Genomic DNA, 20,921 nt, shown 5'->3' with positions numbered 1-20,921 from the left:
ACCCCTGGCATCAGGCCAAGGCAATCACAAATACAAATACTCAGGAGAAAAATATGCCCAATTTCAACCCCCATGCCCAAAGTCAAAAACATAAGAGCTCAAATCCCACACTCGAATGTTGACAGCAGCATGATTCGTAACTGCCCCAAACTGGAAGCAACCAAGATGTCCTTCAATAGGTGAATGGATAAACTGTTGTCAATCCAACAATGGGGTGTTATTCAGTGATAAAAAGAAATGAGCTAGCAAGTTACAAAAGGGCATAAAAGAACCTCAAATGTGTACTGCTAAATGAAAGAAGCCAGTCTCCAAAAACTGTATGTTGTGCGATTCCAACCATACGACATTCTGGAGAAGGCAAAAAAATAAAGACAGTAAAGAGATCGGTGGTTTCCCGGACTCGGGGTTTCACAAGGGAAGAACAAACAGGTGGAGCACAGAGGATTTTTAGGGCAGTGAGGCTATTCTGTGTGATACCATGTGTGACGTTATGCATTTGTCAAAAGCCATAGAATTTTACAACATAAATAGTAAAACCTAAAGTAAACTTATGGGCTTTAATTAATAGTGATGTATCCATATTGGCTTATCGAAGAATAAATGTGCCATATTAATGATAATATGACCATGGGGGAAGTATATGGGAATTTACTGTACTCTGTGCACAGTTTTTCTCTAAACCTTAAACTGCTCTAAAAAAGTCTATTAAAAAAAAGGTATGAGCTCATAATCAAAGATGATCAAATATATGAGGAAACAGGCAACATGAGTGAGAATCATAAAAAAATACCCAAGGTATTCTGATCCTGGAATTATTATACACAGTCTAAAAAATAGCCATATGGAATCACAAAAATTAGCAAGCAACAAAAGATGATCAAAAATGACCAAAAGGATTGTTTTAAAAATCAAATTGCAAGTATGAAAAAATATAATGACTGAAGTTACAAGCTCAGTAGGTGGACTGCAGATAAGACATATTTAAAGAGAGACTTATATGAGTCTAAAAAAATTATTCCAATTCAGCACAAAGTCCCAGGTAGGGAAAACATGAAAAGGAAATTAACAAATATTGAAGCAATCATAAATTTTAACATACACTTAATCAGTTTCAGAATTAAAGCACCACTATTCAACAGACAGCAAACTTTTCAACAGTACCAACGGAAGCCTGAAGACATGAAATATTACCATCAGAAGTGGGAGAAAATATCTTTCAACCAATAAAAGGTGTTTTCCCAGAAAAAACTAATTTTAAATTTATAGGCATCAAATAAAATAGCCTTAAAACATGTCAACTAGGGGCACCTGGGTGGCTCAGTTGGTTAAGTGTCTGACTCTTGATTTCGGCTCAGGTCATGATCTCATGGTTTGTGAGTTCAAGCCCCACATCAGGCTCTGCACTGACACTACAGAGTCTGCTTGGGATTCTCTCTCTCCTTCTCTCTCTGTCCTCTCCTGCTTGTGTGCATGTACTCTCTCTCTCTCTCCCTCAAAATAAACACATAAACATTAGTTTTTAAAACATGTCAACTATACACAAATTTTTTTAAAAAGTTAAGTGGAAGAAAACCAAGCAAACAAAAATAGCCTTAAAACATACAAAGTAAAAATTAATAAAACTACAGGAAAAAATTCATAAACCTACTATTGTAGTGGAAATGTCAACAAATCTCTCTCAATTACAGATATGTCAAGAAAACAAAAATATTAGTAAGTAGATAAATGATTCAAACACAAGAAGCTTGGGGCACCTGGGTGGCTGGGTTGGTTAAGCGTCCGACTTCAGCTCAGGTCATGATCTCATGGTGCGTGAGTTCAAGCCCTGCAGTGGCTCTGTGCTGACAGCCCCGAACCTGGAGCTTGCTTTGGATTCTGTGTCTCCCTCTTGCTCTCTGCCCTTCCCCCACTCACACTCTGTCTTTCTCTGTCTCTCAAAAATAAACATTAAGAAAAATTTTAAACACAATAAGCTTGACTTACTACCCATATACAAGGAACCCTATGCCTGTTCACATTCTTCTCAAGCCCACATAAAACATTTACAAAACCTGATGGTATATAATAGGCCAAAAAGCAAGTCTCAACAAATTTTGGATAACTGATGGCATCAGAACCACGTTCTCTTGCCACGAGTTAATTAATTAAGAATTCAATAACAAAAAGGGATAAATTTTGTCTAGACATTTGGAAATTTAAGAACTCATTTCCAAGTAATTCTGGGAGAAAGAAGAAGTCATAATGGAAATTTTAAAATATCTAATATTGAACAATAATATAAATGGCATTTGTCAAAATTTGTGGAATGCAGTTCCTTAGAAGGAAATTATACCGTTAAATTTTTTAAAATCTGAAACATAAAAGGTTATAGCAGAATAAATATAACAAAATAACAAACCAAAAGCTCAACAAAGCCAAAAATGGATTCACTAAAAAGGATGATCAAAATATGTGCAATGCTGGTAAGATGACACATGACATTGTGCATTTGTCAGAACCCACAGAAGTATACAACACAAATAGTGAAATCAAAAGGGGCAAAAGAAAAATTTAACACAAGTAAACAATATCAGGAATAAAAAAGGGGTCTGAAGCTAAAGAGATAGAAGAAATGTTAAAAGATAATGAAAGAATATCAATAAATTTAGGCCAATAAATTTGAAAACTAAAGCATATGGCCAGAAAAATAAAACAAACTGACCCAAAATAGAAAATTTGAATTAATTTATATCCATTAAAGAAATTGAATCAGTAGTTAAAATCTTCCCACAAACTAAATCCAAGGCCCAGGCAGATTCACAGATAAGCTTTGTCAAACATTTACAGAATAGGGCTCAGTCAGTTAAGTGTCTGACCTCAGCTCAGGTCATGATCTCATGGTTTGTGAGTTCAAGCCCCACATCAGGATCCATGCTGACAGCGTGGCGCCTGCTTGGAATTCTCTCTCTATCCTTCTCTCTCTGCCTCCGTCTCACTCATGCTCGCTCTCTCTCTCAAAATAAATAAATAAACTATAAAAAATATTTTTAAAAACATTTATGGAATAGATATCTAATCATATGCACAGAAAGGATTAGATCTTGCAACTCACTTTATTATGAAATCAGTCTAACCTTGCTACTGACACTTGACAGGAACAGTACAAGGAAGGAAAATTACAGGCCAGTCTCACTGACAACATAGATGTTAAATCCTAAACAAAATATTAGCAAACTGGATCTAGCAATGTAAAAATTATCACCAAGATATATTTATTTTAGAATGCAAGGTTACTATGGTAGAAGCTCTATTTATGAGTCATGCTATTAAAATTAGCAGTGCCTGAGTGGCTCAGTCAATTAAGCATTCGACTCTTGATTTCGGCTCAGGTCATGATCTCATGGTTCATGAGATCGAACCCCACAAGCCCCGCAGCGGGGTCTGCGCTGACAGCAGGGAGCCTGCTTGGGATTCTCTCTCTCTCTCTTGGGATTCTCCTCTCTTTCTGCCCCTCCCCCTTGTGCTCTCTTTCTCTCTCAAAATAAATAAAAATAAACATGTTTTTTAAAAATTAGCAGATTAGGGGAGGATGGGTGAAATAGGTGATGGGGATGAAGGAGTGCACTTGTGATGAGCACTGGCTGATGTATGGAAGTGTCGAATCACTATATCGTGCACCTGAAACTAACATTACACTATATGTTAAGTAACTAGAACTTCAATGAAAACTTTTTAAAAATTAGCAGATTAAGATTACAGAAAAAGAACATAATCTTGATAAATGCTTACACTGTATTTAATTAAAGCCAGTAACCATTCATGGTAAAAATTAGCAAACTAGAAATAGAAGGGGATTTCTATAATTGATAAAGGGTATCTACAAAACAAATGGATAATAAACATTATGTTCAACAGTGAAATATTAAAATTATTCCCTTAAAGATCAGAAGCAAGACAAGGATAGCAAGACATTATCTTTTCAACATTATACTGGAAAAATCTTACCAATACAACAAAGTAGGAGAAAAAGAAATAACAGATGAAAAGATTGTACGCAAGTTTGAACTTATAGGATAGGATAATCATGACTTGCAGTCAAAAATATTTTTAGCCTTGGGGCGCCTGGGTGGCTCAGTCAGTTAAGTGTCCAACTTCGGCTCAGGTCATGATCTCTCAGTCTGTGAGTTCGAGCCCTGCGTTGGGCTCTGTGCTGACAGCTCAGAGCCTGGAGAGTCTGTGTCTTCAGATTCTGTGTCTCCCTCTCTCTCTGCCCTCTCCCGCTCGCACTCTGTCTCTCTCTCAAAAATAAATAAATACTAAAAAAAATTTTTTTTTAATATTTTTAGCCTCAGTAGTAGGTATACATGGATTGGTAGGACCTAACTTGCCCATACAAAATCTAACCTAATCTAAAATGGAAGTGGAAGTGAAATGGCCAATAAGCATATGAAAATATGCTCAACCTCATGAGTAATGTCAGCAAAATCACAACAGAGAAAATGTGTCAATGCACCCAATTGTCAGAAATGGAAAAGCGAAAAAACCAGCAGTTATGAGGATAAGGAACTCTCATATATTGCTGGAGGGAGTGTCACTCAGTCTTTGGAAAACAACTGGCATTATTTGGTAAAAGTAAACACACTAGATGTTTTACACCTAAATATATATCCTGAAGTCTCTTTTTTAATTTTTTTTAATTTGAGGATAGTTGACACACAATGTTACATCAGTTTACGTGTGCAACATAGCGATTCAACTTCTCTCTATATTATGATACCCAGTGTAGCTACCATCTGTCACCACACCACACTATTACATTATCATTGACTATATCCCCTGTACTGTGCCTTTTATTCTGGTGGCTTATTCCTTCCCTAACTGGAAACCTAGATCTCCTATCCTTCATCCATCTTGCCCATCCCCTCTTTCTCCCTCAGTTTATTCTCTGTACTTACAGATCTGATTGCTTTTTGTTTGTGTGTTCATTGGTTTTATTTTAGATCCCACATATGAATGAAATCATGTGGTTTTTATCTTTCTCAGTCCAACCTATTTCACTTGGCATAATGCTAAGTCCATCCATGCTGTTGCAAATGGCACAATCTCATTCTTTTTTATGGCTGTGTAATATTCGTGTGTGTGTGTGTGTGTGTGTGTGTGTGTGTGTGTACACATACATACACCACATCTTTGTATCTATTCATCTATCAATGGACACTTAGGTTGCTTCCACATCATGGCTACTGTAAATAATGCTGCAATAAAAGTAAGGGGGCATATATTGCATATATCTTTTTGAATTAGTGTTTTAATTTTCATTGGGTAAATACCCACTGGTGCAATGATTGGATTATATGGTATTTTTATTTTTAATTTCTTGAGGAACCTCCATACTGTTTTCCACAGTGGCTGTACCAATTAACATTGCTACCAACAGTTCACAAGGGTTCCTTTTTCTCCACATCCTTGTCAACACTTATTTCTTGTCTTTTTGATTTTTGGCTATTTTGACACATGTAAGGCGATATCTCATTGTGGCTTCAAATTGCATTTCCCTGATGATAAGTGATGTTGAGCATCTTATCATGCTATTCATCTGTATGTCTTCTTTGGAAAAATGTCTACTTATGTTCTCTGCCCATTTTTTAAGTAGATTTCTTTTTTATTTAGAGAGAGAGAAAGAGTACGAGAAGGAGGAAGGGACAAGGGAGAGAGAGAGGGAGGGGGATGGAGAGAGAGAGGAAGAGAGAATCTTAAGCAGGCTCCATGCTCAGCACAAAGTCGGACATGGGGTTCAATCCCATGACCCTGGGATCATGACCTGAGCCAAAATCAAGAGTCAGATGCACAACTGACTTAGCTGCCCAGGCACCCTGGTCCTCTGCCCACCTTTAATTGGATTATTCGGTTTTTTGGTGCTGAGTTGTATAAGTTCTTTATGTATTTTGGATATTAACCTCTTAACAGATATATCATTTGCAAATATTTTCCATTCAGTAGGTTGCCTTTGTGTTTTGTTGATGGTTTCCTGTGCTGTTCAAAAGCTTTTTATTTGGGGGCACCTGGGTAGCTCAGTTGGTTGAGTGTCCGAGTTCTTGATTTCAGCTCAGGTCACGATCCCAGGGTCGTGGGATTGAGCACCATGTTGGGCTCTACACTGAGCCTACTTAATATTCTCTCTCTCTCCTTCTGCCCGTCTCCCCTGCTCATGCTCGCTCTCTCTCTCTCTCTCTCTCTGTCTGTCTAAAATAAAAGTAAATGTAAAAGCATTTAAAAAATAAATATAAGCCTTTATTTTGATATAATCCCAGTAGTTTATTTTTGCTTTTGTTTCCCTTGTTTTAGGAGACATATGTAGAAAAATATCTACAGCCAATGTCAAAGAAATTACTGCCTGTGTTTTCCTGTAAGATTTTTATAGTTTCAGGTCTCACATCTAAGTCTTTAATTGGAAGAGTCTCTTAAACATGTGCATCGGGTGACATACAAAAGTTTTCAAAGTAGCATTTCTTTTGGTAGCAAATTTTCTTTAAAAATGCTAGAACTTTAAAAAATGAAAATGTCCACCAACAGTTAACTAGATAAACATGTGCATAAAATGTAATGCGCATTCTAATATATATTAGAAAAAAATCAATGGGTTACAGCTATATATAAACAAGGATGGAGGACAAAAATATACCCAAAACAGACTAAATGAAATATTTTTCATATTTTTTTGTTTTATTTATTTATTTTTTGAGAGGGAGTTTGTGTGTGTGCATGAAAAGGGGAGGAGCAGAAAGAGAATCTCAAGCAGGCTTCATGCCCAGTGTGGAGCCCCATGTAGGGCTCCAACTCATAGATTATGAGATCATGACCTGAGCTGAAATCAAGAGTCAGACACTGAAACAACTGAGCCACCCAAATGCCCTATGTTCCAGAAATACAAATATGTGTGATAAAACCATTAAGAAAAGCAAGGGAATAATCATAAACTCATGAGAATGATTTCTTCTGGGATATGGGGAGGGACTGCAGGGACTCCTTACCGGTAATATTCTATTTCTTAAACTACGTGTTCATTTCAGTAGAATGTGCTACCTCAAGAGCTACTGAATTTGCCATCACAGAAGGGTGGTTTGGTTTTAAGAAATATCTCATGTGAGGTATTCAGAGAGAAAATAAATATCACACAGAAATTGGACTTGATACCCCTATGAGTATATTTTAACCCTAAGATTTCATAATTCGATATCCATCATAGTCAACAGCACAATATGCTGTACATAAAAACCAATAATAATTATAACAAGCATTCACTGACTACTGACTTTGGCAGATGCTGTCGGCTGTTCTTTCTTGATAGTAGATTTCATTTTTGTTCTACTATCTATCCTTTCCCACTGTAATTTAGGGGAGGGTATCCTGGAGATTAAGGATCATCTATTACTTAGTCTGAATTAATCTTATAATCCATTGGTTTAGAGGTAAACATGTGGCCCTGCTTTGGTCAAGTAGACATGAGATAGAACCTACTAAGGGATGCCTGGAAAAGGTTTTCTTGCTCCTAAACAGGAGACTCAGAAATGCATGAAAATCATAGATACCCCTTCCTGGTGTTGTCACGCAGGGGCATAATGTCTAGGACGCTGCTGCCATGATGCAACCATGAAAAGACCAGTCTCAAAATTAAGTCTATTTGTGAATAATTACCACACTGAGAAATGAATGAATTAAAGCTGAAGCCTTATTTCTTGACGTGTTGGTAGATAACATGTCACCTTATTGTTTATATTTTCCCACCGGAGTCCTTTTCACTGACACGCCTTGTGCACAGCTTGCTCACTTAATCTTCACAGTATTTCCATGAGCTAAGTGCCATTATTGTGTCCACTGAATAGACTATTAAAAAAACACTTAGGGAATTAAAATAAGTTGCCCAAAGTCACACGTATACTTGGTGGCAAATTCTAGGGTATCTGACCTCAAAACCCATGCTCTCAATACCCTATCCATTCAAGGCCATCTTTCTGTGTCTGTAAGGGCTGAGAAGAAAATCCTGATAGACGGGAGTGTTCCATTATCTGGTCACATGTTTTTTCAGGTGTGAGTCAGTGGCGCTGGAGCAGCAGTGTCGGCAGCAACCAAAGAAGCTTCTTGACCTCTGAATCGTAGCTACGACTGTTTGACCTTGAAATCAATAGTCCAGGGGCAGCCTCCGAAGTGTACACCTCCAGACTTTCCAAAAATATAACTGCTTGTATTAAATCACTTCCTGCTTCAAGTGCCTAAAATTATCACCATTTTCTGAACTGATAAATCCTGTGCTTAACAAATAAATAAATAAATTCCAGCTTCATTGACTTATATTCGTCTGAAATCCCTAGAAAAATAGATTTATAACCCACACAGAATGCAGTTTTATTTTGAAGGCATCCTCAATCAAACACCTTCTCCTTTCTTACATCAAAACATTGCTTATTAAACTGAGAAGGGGGTACCCTGGATATTCACTACGATAGAGGGTCTTTCTCTACTTCTTTCAGTAATTAGGAACTTAAACTTCAGACTAGTGACTCACATCTTTCATGGAACATCTCACCTATACTCTTAACTGATTTTGTGCAAACTTTTACAAAGAGCATAATGCTTTTATCTCTGGTTTAGAGCTGTTCTTTATTTTTAAAAATCCAATGTTCTGGAAGGGGAAGCAACGTTATGTTTATTCCCTAGAACATGTACAAATTATGTACTTGCAAAAGGAAGAGGTATTCCAACCTTGTGAAAGCATAATACATCTCTTATTACCTTTAAATATTATATCAGAAAGCGCAGTCTTACACTAAAGAGCCTGGAATGTATCATCAGAAAGACCCAGGTTAAAATCTCAGCTGAGTCACGCAGAGCTGCCTAATAGTGACGAAATCCTTGGGTTTTCTGAGCTCCAGCTGACTCATCCTTAGAAATGTGATCTAACTCTCTCCAAAGTTTGTTGTAACATACAAAATGAGATACCGTGTATGAAAATGTCTGCTTTAAGACTTGATGTATAGCAGGTACTAAATTAATATGAAATGTCCTCTTATTTCTTAAATATGCTATGGAAGAACTCTACTTCAACAACAACAACAACAAATCTGGTCATGAAAGAAATTTATACGGAGTAGAAATTCTACATTCTAGTAACTTACATTATAAAATCACAGAAAAAGGTGCTAACAGATTCAGTCAAAAGTTTTGTGCAGATTAGTGGTAAGTGGTCCTGAGACAAGGAACCCACCAGAGGAACCCACCAGAGGAACTTCCCTTTCCACATGTTGAGGACTCAAATTATTTCCCACTCCGTCTTCACCTTTCACTACACAATACTTTGGGTATTCCAACAAACAGAGAAGCTGTGGTAGGCAGACCCTACCTAAATAGTCTACATTCCTACAGATTAAAAAACAACTAAATAAAACACTAGATAGGCATTTAAGAAATAATATCTTATCGATTACGATGTTGGCATTGGTCTGCTAAGTGTTACCATTAAAATACAGTTTTAAAAACTTTAGACGGTTATTTAGTATTTAGTGAAATGTGAAAACAGCAACTAATTAACCCACTGAAAACTAAAACCTATACAACAGAAGACATAGGATCACCATCTTACCACTCTTTAGAGCAAATGCAGAATTTTGCTATTTTCATGCTGTCACTAAAGCAGATTGTTCCAGTTAGCTATTTTTATGTATTATATAAGGATATGCAATAAAGAAAGGAATAATTTACAGGTTGGCAGTAAACAGCCACGGTGAATGGTGGTGACAAAACTTCACCTCTTTATTCAAGTCTATGCTTAGGACCCACTCCTTCTTTGTCCATCTGACTCCATCCTATTGTCCTGATTCCTGGACTGTCGGATGTATCGTGAAAAGGAGAGAGAGTGAAAAAGTAGGCAAATGAGCTAAGAAGTGATAGCAATTGGAGAGAACTAATCCCAAAATACAGGTGTAGGGAGTTAACTGATTTGGCAAATAAAAAGTTGATGCTGTATTACTCAGAATAAAATTTTTCTTTATGAACAACTTTGGCTAGATGGCATATGACTTAAGAAATTGAAAAATCATTATTTCCAAAAATATCTTGAAAACGAACCTCAATTGGCTCTTCACCACCTTTTACTTGACTTTCACCCATTTCTCCATTCTCATAGCTGCTGCTCTTCTCAACCCATAACTCAGATTTTTCTACAGTGAGTCGAAGCTGGTCTAGATCCGCCTTGATCTGCTTGTAGTTATCTACATCTTGATTGGACACCAGCAATTGCACCTGGAAACAGAAAACTCTGAACCCTTAATGTACTTAAGGAAATTCCTTCATTCCTATTTCAATTATGTCAAAAATCCCAGGTCTTTTAAGCTGTTCCTCAGTTGAAGTTTCATGTTTCTAGAATATTTGTGGATATTTTAGATGTATATTGAGCATGAAAACTTACCTGGAGGTATCTGTGAACACTAAGCCAATATATAAAGAATTATAAATTTTTAAAAAGTGAGTCCTAGCAAAGTGTTAAGGAGTAATGTAAAATAAAAGATACCTCAACTCTAGTTTCACTGCTAAAGTTCATTTCTCCAAGAGTCTATGTGATTGAAAAGAGGTAGAAATACAAAAATAAATGGAAGAAAATTCTGATACAGTCTAAACCTCATGGTATAAACTTTGATTTTATTATAATTTATGTGTATTATATGACATATCCAAATATATGCACTATTATGTCTATTTTTTTAGTCTTGGAATTATTTCATATTTTAATAGATTCTTATAAAACTTCCTAATGAAGATCAGCCCTTTATTAAATAAAATAAATATTAGTGAAACACATGTAAGCACTTAGGTATTATTCATGAATAGTCTCAAGACTGATGTCATTCAGATGACAAAGAAAAAGATTAGATCCAAAACAGTTCCTTTCTTTCACCTGTATACATTTTGTCCTATCCAAATTTATCAGTAAAGTCTGGGGTCAAAATAATAGCCGTGGCAACAAGATTCCTAATATGGTATTACCCCCCAGCACCTTCCTAAATCTTTGTGCCTGTCATTTACATTAAAGATATTAACTGAAAATCACTCGTGGGGAACTCTTTCTAAAATAGATCATGTCTTGGCTTAAGACAAGGCCACATCTATCTTTAAAAATAGAAAGCATCTCCAGGAAAAGCCTCACAGTCTCATTAACTCTGCAACCATGAAGTCAGGTTGGATGTTATAGACAACATTTTCGGAGCTTCCGCTCTGGCACCATGGAGGGGCTACTCAATCTTACCTGTTTAAATGCCTGTAAAACTTCGGCTCTCTGGCTAAAGTGCTTGAACAGTAGTTGCAGGGCCCCTGATAGCAGAGGCGGGTAGTCGTGCATGATCAGATGAATGAGGACCCGTAAAAATGTCCTGCCTCCTTCATCATCAAGTTGAACTGGATTTTTCTCCTTTCTATAAAACCAACAATGATTCTACAATAACTTATATTTACATAAAATCTATTCATAAGTGGTATTCAAATTATGTATACATTCTCAGAGCTATATATTCCTTTCCTCCCCAAAAAACTGGAAAATAAAAAGCAAAATAATTTTACACTTTTCTTCCCCCCTCATGTAACTGATCAAGAAACAAAGCACAAAGAAAAGCCTGTGTTATGTGTCCATGAAAAGCAGGAGTGACCAACCCTCCAAATATGTCCGAGATGGAGGGGGTTCCCAGAACGGAAGACTTTTCAGAGCTCGTACTGGGAAGGTACAAGGCCAACCAGGATGAGTTGCTCACTTCGACACAGACAAAGGCTAGAAATCTAAATCGATCCAAAAAATCTCAACTCTAGTACTGAGAAGAGATACTAGGAGGGATGTACAGCAACAGCTGACTTTCCCCAGAACCCTAGAGACCCCTCCTCCACGACAGGTAGTGACAGCTGGGAAAAGGATAAGGGCGTACACCCACACACACTCATGTGGACACAATCACCAGAACTGCTCTGGGTATTTGCTATACTCAGACACTGGGCAAGACCGCACTGGAGGAAGAGGTCCATTTACTTCAAGGTGAAAAATCATACACTGATTTATTATCTATCTCTTCTCGGGAATAATGAAATACTTGAATAGGAAAACACAACAATAACAACAACAAAATCCACCAAAACAACATGAAAACAAAGCTAAACCAAATGTTCACTAGAGATAAAAATCCTTTTTGGTTCCCTTGATTCTTCATTCTTGTTTGTCTTTCTAACCAAAGAAAATGCAACAAAGGGCTTAGTGTGAAATTTGTTTAGTTTCTCATGGCAAACCTATAACAGAAATGAATGCTAGAAACTCAGTAAGTTGTAGCTTAGACATTTCAAGTTCATTTTTTTTTTCCTTTACTTTTCTTTTTTACTGGTATTAGTTTTCATTTCTGAAAAGGAAAGAAGCAACTTTAAAACAATAAACGTCGGGGCTCCCAGTAACAAAGGAGGGTAGCCATGCCAGAGGCACGTTTTCTTTAATCATGGATATTTCCAACAGGCAGCAAATAGCTTTATTTCTCACAAATAGTTAATGATAACATTGAAAGAAGTTACTTCCTTGCCTCAAATTTTTTTAGATTCAGGCAAGCGATGTTTTGCAAGACACAGTGCTACTGATACCAGGGGACTTAAAGGGCATTCGCGTGCTGTCATTATTTGAGGAAAGAAAAGCAAAAAGAATTCGGGGAAAAGTTCAATACACTGATCTCATCTCTCTTGTCTTTTTCCCCCTGGCCTACCTAAAAGAAAAGCTAGGCTTTCCTCTTCTACAGTAAATTAGCAGCTTCATTTCTGGCAGAAATTATGTTGCCAACAATAAAGGATCTAAAATTAAATAAATATCGGGAGGTAAACAATAGCAAAGTATCAATAAAATTCTAAGCAAAAATCGTATTCACAAGATAAAGCCACAGACGTGTTACTATACCTTCCAGCAAACATCGTTTCTGCCTGAGCTGCGATTTCATCTATATCAGGAACAATCGCTACAAAGACAAAGGGTAAAATCCATTCTTTATCTTATCATAATTAGGAGTCACAATATTTATATTGATATTAGCACACCTAAAAATATTTTGCCTTCATTCCTTCCTGCCAGGAAAAGTCAATAGTTTAAAAAGCCACAATATAATTTCACTTACATATCAACGTTTTAAACAAAGTTTACATTTTGAAACATATATTGCTACAAAGATATATTTAGATCAGAAAGCACCATTTACAAAGTTGCATCACCTGTATAAACATATATATATGCATCAGCTACACACACACACACACACACACACACACACACACACATATAATTTAACTGGGTGATGACGTGGAAGGACGTTTTTTAAATATGTTTTTTAAAGAATCAAAATATAGCAGTAATGAACCTTGTAACTGTTACGGTATTTCCAAACAACATGGTCCTTTCAGAATGCTCCTCTTCTACAATTCCATCCCTTCTTCTTATGGGACATTAATTTTCTTATGTGAACCAATCGTGATTCCTCACCCATCCTCACCACCAATATTTTGAAGATATCTTTCTTAAAATAACACATTTAAATAAGTACATTATTTATTTCTCATCTCCAAAGCACAAAACAAAGCAGAGAAAGAAAGAAAGAAAGAAAGAAAGAAAGAAAGAAAGAAAGAAAGAAAGAAAGAAAGAAAGAAAGAAAGAAAGAAAGAAAAAGAATTCTCCCCAGAAAGCTCTCTCTTCCAGACTCAACCAATGAAAGAGATCAGGTAAATCAGAAAGAACTGGTTTTCTGGGGGTTCTCTCCCATACTTTACTGACACTTGGAGCTTCTATTTCCAGAAGTCTGGCTTCTGAGAGCCAATAATTTTTATGATACTGTCAATGCAACCGCCAGCTAGGCTCTCTGGTTCAGCCACGTGACTCCTGGAAATGGCCCTCTGGGGTTCTGTACTTCTGGGAAACATAAAAACAATACTGTTGCAAATGTACCAGAAGTGACTTCTCACGTAGGCAAACTTAACCCATCTACAGAGGCATGCTGCCTTCTGGATGGTTCTAAGGAGTCAGAGAGCTGAGTGGTCTACCACTCATTTTTTTTTTAATTTTTTTTTAACGTTTATTTATTTTTGAGACACAGAAAGACAGAGCATGAATGGGGGAGGGGCAGAGAGAGAGGGAGACACAGAATCGGAAGCAGGCTCCAGGCTCTGAGCCATCAGAGCCCAGATGCCCGACGCGGGGCTTGAACTCACGGACCGCGAGATCATGACCTGAGCTGAAGTCGGACGCTTAACCGACTGAGCCACCCAGGCACCCCGGTCTACCACTCATTTTAACTACACACTTACAATCACAGAATCATTCCTGCCAAATCGAATGACAGGGAAAAAAGAGGAGGTTCCCTGACACTTTCATACTGGTTGCGATTAGAAGAACATTTCATATTTGTACACAAATCTGATCCTCAGAAAAAGAATTCAGTTACCTGGCTAAATCTTTAATACAGTAGTTTCTAGACTGCTGTTACTGGCCTGACCTATTCAGAAACATGGAAATGTAGTATTTCTTAGGTTTCATAAGGTATTCTCTACAGTCACAAAATTTTTACAGTAATTCTTACGCTCTTTCTTCACTATGCTCCTACACACGGAGATAAGAGTGGTTTTCATTCTTACATTTTTAAATGTGAAAAATTGACATATGGTACCAGTTCATAACCATGCAAAGTAAGTGCACGCACACACACACATCACCACCCTCATTCAGACCTTTGGGAGATACCATGTCTTTGTTCTTGAGCTGGGCAACAGCTTCCTAAAAATCACCTTTCTTCCCGAAAGCTACATTTCACACTGCTCTTTGATCAGGCAAAAAAGTCTCCCTTGGACTTTCACCAACACGGTATGGTGCTTACAAGATTCAGGCCCTGAAACTGGAGAGACTTCTGAGGAAATCCCTCCTCCACTACTTTCGTGACCTTTAGCCAGTAATTTAACCCATCTGACCTCGGTTTTCTTATCTGTAAAGTGGCACATAAACAGTACCTCTCCCTCATCGAATTGTGAAGGCTATAAAATTAACTGCATTCTGAGGACTTAGCACCAAGTAACTGCAAACATCCTCCAAGACGTTCTAGGCTCTGTCTCAGTTCCTTCATGTCATTGGTGGATATGGTTTCTGCATTTGTGTCTCCTAGAAATATTACTATGTCTTAAAATATGAACGCTACAGGGTGAATATTGTCACAAAGGAGGTACCTGATGGTAGTAATGTATCTGGAGAGCCACTGGCAGATGCTTCAGCGTTTTCATTATTCTCTCCAAATTCCTTCTTATATATTGACAGCATATATGAGATCCTATAATCCAGTCTGACACTCAGGATAAACTACAAAAGAGCATTAAAAACATAATTTTATTAGCATCATGTTTAAAACGACAGTTCATTACACCAAGAACAACGTAACTATTAACATTTCACACGAACTAATTACAAATCTCAGCTCTTAACACTCCAGTTGCATACATGCTCATCAGCCATAAAGCTAACAAGAGTGATGCATTTCCATTAGCCAATGTCAGTAAAATCCCAAAGCAGTTTTTTAGGAAAAAGAAAATGATTCCCCCGTGATTACTCTGAATATTCCAGACCAAGGTATCCAACGAGTCTGGATGAAGAGGTAATGATGACTATTTCACTGAGCATTTTGCGGAGGTAACATTGGCTCTAGGAGGAGACTGCTGGTGCTATGATTTTCATTCACTCACAGAGAGGCTAAACTTCCAGGTACTATAGTGTGGATTCTGGCTCTACCACAATCAGTTTGGGATCTAGGCTACAAAAGGACAGCTGAGGAAGCAGCATCCAAATATACCATGGATTAGCTTCATTGGTGCTTGCTTTCCCTTGGATTGTGTTGTTGACCTTGCCTCCTTAACTAACACGTTGAGAGACACTAAGGGAATAAGACAATAAGGTTCCTGCCTGTGCTGGGTACTATGAAGAATGCAAACACTTGAAACCCCTGCTCTCAAGAAGCCTATGCCTGAATTGGGAAAACAAAATATAGCATGGTTAACATAATTAGAAAATTATCGAGGGGCGCCTGGACAGCTCAGTGGGTTAAGCATCCAACTTCGGCTCAGGTCATGATTTCACAGTTCGTGAGTTCAAGCTCTGTGTCGGGCTCTGTGCTGACAGCTCAGAGCCTGGAGCCTGCTTCAGATTCTATGTCTCCTTCTCTGCCCCTCCCCTGCTCATGCTCTGTCTCTCTCTGTCTCTCAAAAATAAATAAAAACGTTAAAAAAGTGTCAAGAACTAAATCAGGCTGCACAGACTTCAGTGGAGATCAGAGAAAGAAAAAGTATGTGCTACAGATTTCTGAGTGGGGAAGGGAAACAATAAAGAAGTGGTTTAATACGAGGTTCCCTTCCATTCCAGCTTGCCTGAAATAAGCCTAGTTTAAGCTTTTGTTGCAGTAAAATTACTATTAGTGCCCCCTACACTCTCAAAAGAGCCTCGTTTGGACAGTAACCAATAACGGACATGTATGGTACCATCTGACCTGATCTCCTACCATTTCTGTGACTCCTGTATCACACCCCTCCCTCCCTGGTCCTTCCCCCCTCCCTTCTTGCATTCTCCCTCTCACACTGCTCTGTTCCAATAGCACTGGATATTTCTTTCTTGCCTTCTCACATTTGTTCAGTGTCCACTTTACCTTGAAAATTCTCTTCCACCCAGAACAACTAGCCTTTGAGATACCCTCCAAGATCCAGTTTAAATCCCTTTTCTAAAGAAGATTTCCCTGGTTCCCCAATCCAAACCAACTGTTCTCTTTTTTGCTCACCCAACCCATTATTTACACCTATTTGTCTCTTGGCTACCTAATACATCTATTATTTATTCTCTGTCTCTCTGTCTCTATCTCTCTCTCTCCTCTGCTAGCCGTCTATGCTCCTTATGAGCAACAAACATGCTTCATGTCAATAAACATTTGCTAAGCCAGGTACTAAGAAAGGTACCTGAGGGTACAAAAAAGTTGCCAAGGATATAAGACCTGCCTTTGAAGAGCATATAACATAGAAGGGTAACAAACACCAAAGAGTCTCTTTTACGAGCATGTGGTGAGTGCTACAATACATACAGGTTGAATGGATTCTAGTTAAGGGGATTTCAAAACAGGGGACAGATTGTGGGAAAACAGGCTGAGAGGGGGCCATTGGATTTGGTAGCCTTGAGCAGAAGGGTGGGGACAGAAACTGATTGCAGGTGCTTGAAAGGAAGGGTTTAAAAAAAAAAACTACGTAAAGAATAAATTAATAAAACACTAATTGGTGAAATACTTATTACATCTTCATTGAAGATTAGTGCTCATAGACTTGTATTTTATTTTTTTAAATGTTTCTTTATTTTGAAAGAGAGAGAAAGGGAGTGAGCAGGAGAGGAGCAGAGAGAGTGTGAGACAGAGAATCCCAAACAGGCTCTGCAGTGTAAACACGGAGCCCGACGCAGTGCTCGAAATCACGAACCATGAGATAGTGACCTGAGCCAAAACTAAGAGTTGGACGCTTAACCCACTGAGCCATCCCAGCACCCCTAGATTTTTATTTATAAATAGAACCAAAATAAAAACTTTCATCTTCCAATATATTTAATTGTGAAACATAAATGGAAGGTAGGAAAGGGACAAAGGGAAGAATAAAAACAAATGCAGAGAAAGATAGTTGAGAGAGGGCCAAAGATAGAGAGAATGAGAGAGAGAAATAAAAAGAGAGATACATAAAATATGGGGGAAAAGAAAGGAAGACCCCGTGAGGAGGAAGAGCTGGCAGGAAGCAGGAGACTTGCGTAAGGAATGTAGCTACAAAGAAATTCTTGAAGAGGTGTTCTAAGAAAGAAATGTATTCAAGAGCAGCACATAGGAACGCAGACAGAGTGAAGCAGACCCAGACACGGAACACAAAAATCAGAGTGAGGAAAGAGTTTCAACAAGAAATACATTAAAAGCCCGAAAGAGGCAGCAAAGAAAGGTCAGCCCTAATCTGTCCCACCGCAGTAGTATCTCCATCTCATCATTTTTGAGCTGTTAGAGAATGTTTTTCAAACGCTGATCTTCTGTAACTGAGGCTAAAATGAGGTCACATATTTTACAGGTTGTCCAGTGAGTAGGATGATGTTAAGCTATGGGCCCATTAGATCCGCAGGTCAGGTGATCACTACCTTTCTCAGTTTAAGAAGAGGAGAACTAAGTGATTTTTCAGGGTCATGAACACAGGTTTGGGAGGCCTGCCAATATTTCTCAGGATTCAGCCTTTGGAATTCCTGGAGGAAATGTGAAACCCTTTATGATTATAAATCTAATTACTTTAAATAAAAATGTACAGACCCTTCCAGGACTACTAACCCACTTCTGGTAGTTCAGTCTACATTAAATTATGATGAAAGACCTAGTAAATTGTATCCAGAATCTTAATAGACCCTTGAAAACTCCAGGCTCCATTCTCCAAATCTGGAATAAATGCTATAATTAAAGTATCATAAAACTACTTTCCAAACTTGAAAAAATATATAAGAATTCACAGCTACAGTAATAGGGAATTTATTCACTAAACCAGGGGGAATAAAATAATAATTTATCTCCTTTAAATTCACAGAGCTAGGTATTAGACTATGTTAATTTTAAATATATATATTATTCCTAGCCTCAAAAGCACAAAGATAGTCACTTATATAAAATACAAAAACCAATTATTAACATTTTGCTAATAATAAATAAAATTTTATTTCAGTTTCTTGCTACAGTGATAAACCTGGATACCCAGAATTACATATCCAATTCAATTAAAAATAGAAATAGAGTTAGAATTCAATCTCAAGTTTGCCTGCTCTGAAATCCTTAAATGAAGGTAAAATGAAATCAGGGTCAATACTAAATGAGAAAATGCATATGAAAGAGGTTTTGTCAACCTCAAAGCACTCCACAATCGTTAGATATCACCATTAATACATTTAATGGAAATGAACAAATGTAATTAATATGTTAAATAGTGTCATTAACTTAAAAGAAATAAATTAGATCAATAGCATTTCAGAATATTTCCACAGTGATGTGGAACAAAGTCTGTAAGAAAGTTAAACCAAGAAGCTCAATTAGGTGTTTGTCACTTTGCTTCCATTATGCAGCATACCTGTAAAATCTCAATAATCTTCAGTTTGGTGTCCATCACGGTCACGTCCTCAGGCTCTACAGGGCTTCCTTGCTTGCTGGGGTGGATGCTGGGCTGAACGTCAGGCACACTCATGGGGAAGATAGAGCCTCTACTGAGTACCATTTGGGTCATCATCTCTCCCACCCCATGGATGGTTCTCATGACATTGTTTCCTAGCAAAAGAAAAGCCCTTTAGTCAATACACACAACACCTGGGGAAACAGATATAATATCCAGTTGGTCAAAACCAGACTGGAAACATGACAGGAAAAGTAATGACATAAGAAAGAATAGCATCAACACTGTTCTGGCTCTTTCCTTACAGACATAGGGAAGGTCCTGACAGACGCATTTCAAACTGACAGATTTTAAAAATGAAAGTTTACTTTTCTCAGAAAATACTTTCAAATGAGGTACCAAGGATGAGTTGTGGTAGCTCTGATAACATCCAAGGCAGGTCCTTCTGGGACACAGTAAGTCCTCTCAACTGTCACACCAATAAGCTCTAACTTTTATAATAATGTGAAAGAACCCTACGATAAATGAGTTACATGAAAACATGTAAGTGGTGACTAGCATCCTAATCCTACCCTCAAACCAAGGACTTCATAGCTTTGCTTTCATAATGCTTGTGAGGAGGATTGTTATAACCTCATTTTAAGAAAAAGACAGTTTCATCTGGGGAAGAAGCATGTATTTGACGATACACTTCCCATTCCTTCATCCCATTTGAATAAAAAAATCATTATTCAAAATCCACAAAAAGCAATTATGTTTGAGGTAATCACAAAAACAATTTAGTGACAAACATGATCATTTTCGGGACATCTGGGTGGCTCAGTCAGTTAAGTGTCTGACTTTGGCTCAGGTCATGATCTCACAGTCTGTGGGTTCAAGCCCCGTGTCGGGCTCTGTGCTGACAGCTCAGAGTCTGGAGCCTGCTTCCGATTCTGTGTCTCCCTCTCTCTGCCCCTCCCACTGCTCATACTCTGTCTCTCTCTCTCTCTCTCAAAAATAAATAAGCATTAAAATTTTCTTTTAAATTATCATTTTCAAAAAGGCATCACCCTCTTTCTACATCTTCTGTGTTTGACTTCTCATTCATTTGTCCTCCAGTAAAATTGCATGTACACTCATTCCTTCACTGAGCATGAGCAGCTGTACCAAAGCAACCTCCTGACACTGCTCCAATTTATTTTCTCCAGCCTCACTGCTGTTTCTCACTTCTCAGTTCCTACAACAGGCAGGAAGGATTCAAAAGAACAATTGTCTACTTTTCTTTCAAAACAGTGGTCTTTACTTCCTGTATGTTCATGGAACTTTGCCTCAGGCAAAGGCCTAAGAATCTAGCAAATAATTTTCCTTTCCCTAAGAGTCTCAGGGTATATACCACGGAATAAATAAATACACACACACACACGCACGTACACCAGGAGAAAGGGAAATGGAAATAAGATGGGATGAGATAAAACTCTCAGCTCTAATTGAAGAGTATAATCTGTTGGAATATCTACATGATTGGAAGGCAAACCGATAAAGAAAAGGAAAATATTTAAAGGATGACCCCCAAAAACTCTTGATGGTCTTGTGCAGACCAACCTGCAATTATCATCAAGCCACTAGTAATCACTGTGAAAAGTGAAATCCCTTTTAAAACTTATTATCTTATCCATATATGAAAAAAATACATATAGTAAAGGGTAGTGCTCAAATAGTACACT

At 37.7% G+C, this 20,921-nt stretch overlaps 1 protein-coding gene across 6 annotated transcripts in view; it reads right to left on the bottom strand.

The window, feature by feature from the left end:
- ITPR2 (inositol 1,4,5-trisphosphate receptor type 2) overlaps positions 1-20,921 on the bottom strand; it is a 488,958-nt gene that overhangs the window by 286,931 nt on the left and 181,106 nt on the right. For all 6 annotated transcript variants that reach the window (XR_008419706.1, XM_019452273.2, XM_053895795.1 and 3 more), the window contains 5 exons: positions 19,180-19,373; positions 15,247-15,376; positions 12,944-13,001; positions 11,276-11,441; positions 10,102-10,275 (listed from right to left, as the gene is read on the bottom strand). Coding sequence is in view for 5 of the 6 variants with exons in the window: in XM_019452273.2 (XP_019307818.1) it covers positions 10,102-10,275; positions 11,276-11,441; positions 12,944-13,001; positions 15,247-15,376; positions 19,180-19,373 (722 nt within the window). In the remaining variant the exon portion in view is untranslated. The remainder of the gene's footprint in view (positions 1-10,101; positions 10,276-11,275; positions 11,442-12,943; positions 13,002-15,246; positions 15,377-19,179; positions 19,374-20,921) is intronic.

This window comes from Panthera pardus, unplaced genomic scaffold (genome assembly GCF_024362965.1).
Source record: "Panthera pardus isolate Hobbes unplaced genomic scaffold, ASM2436296v1 HiC_scaffold_6, whole genome shotgun sequence".
NCBI lineage: Eukaryota > Metazoa > Chordata > Mammalia > Carnivora > Felidae > Panthera > Panthera pardus.
This window is presented reverse-complemented; position numbering and strand designations above follow the sequence as displayed.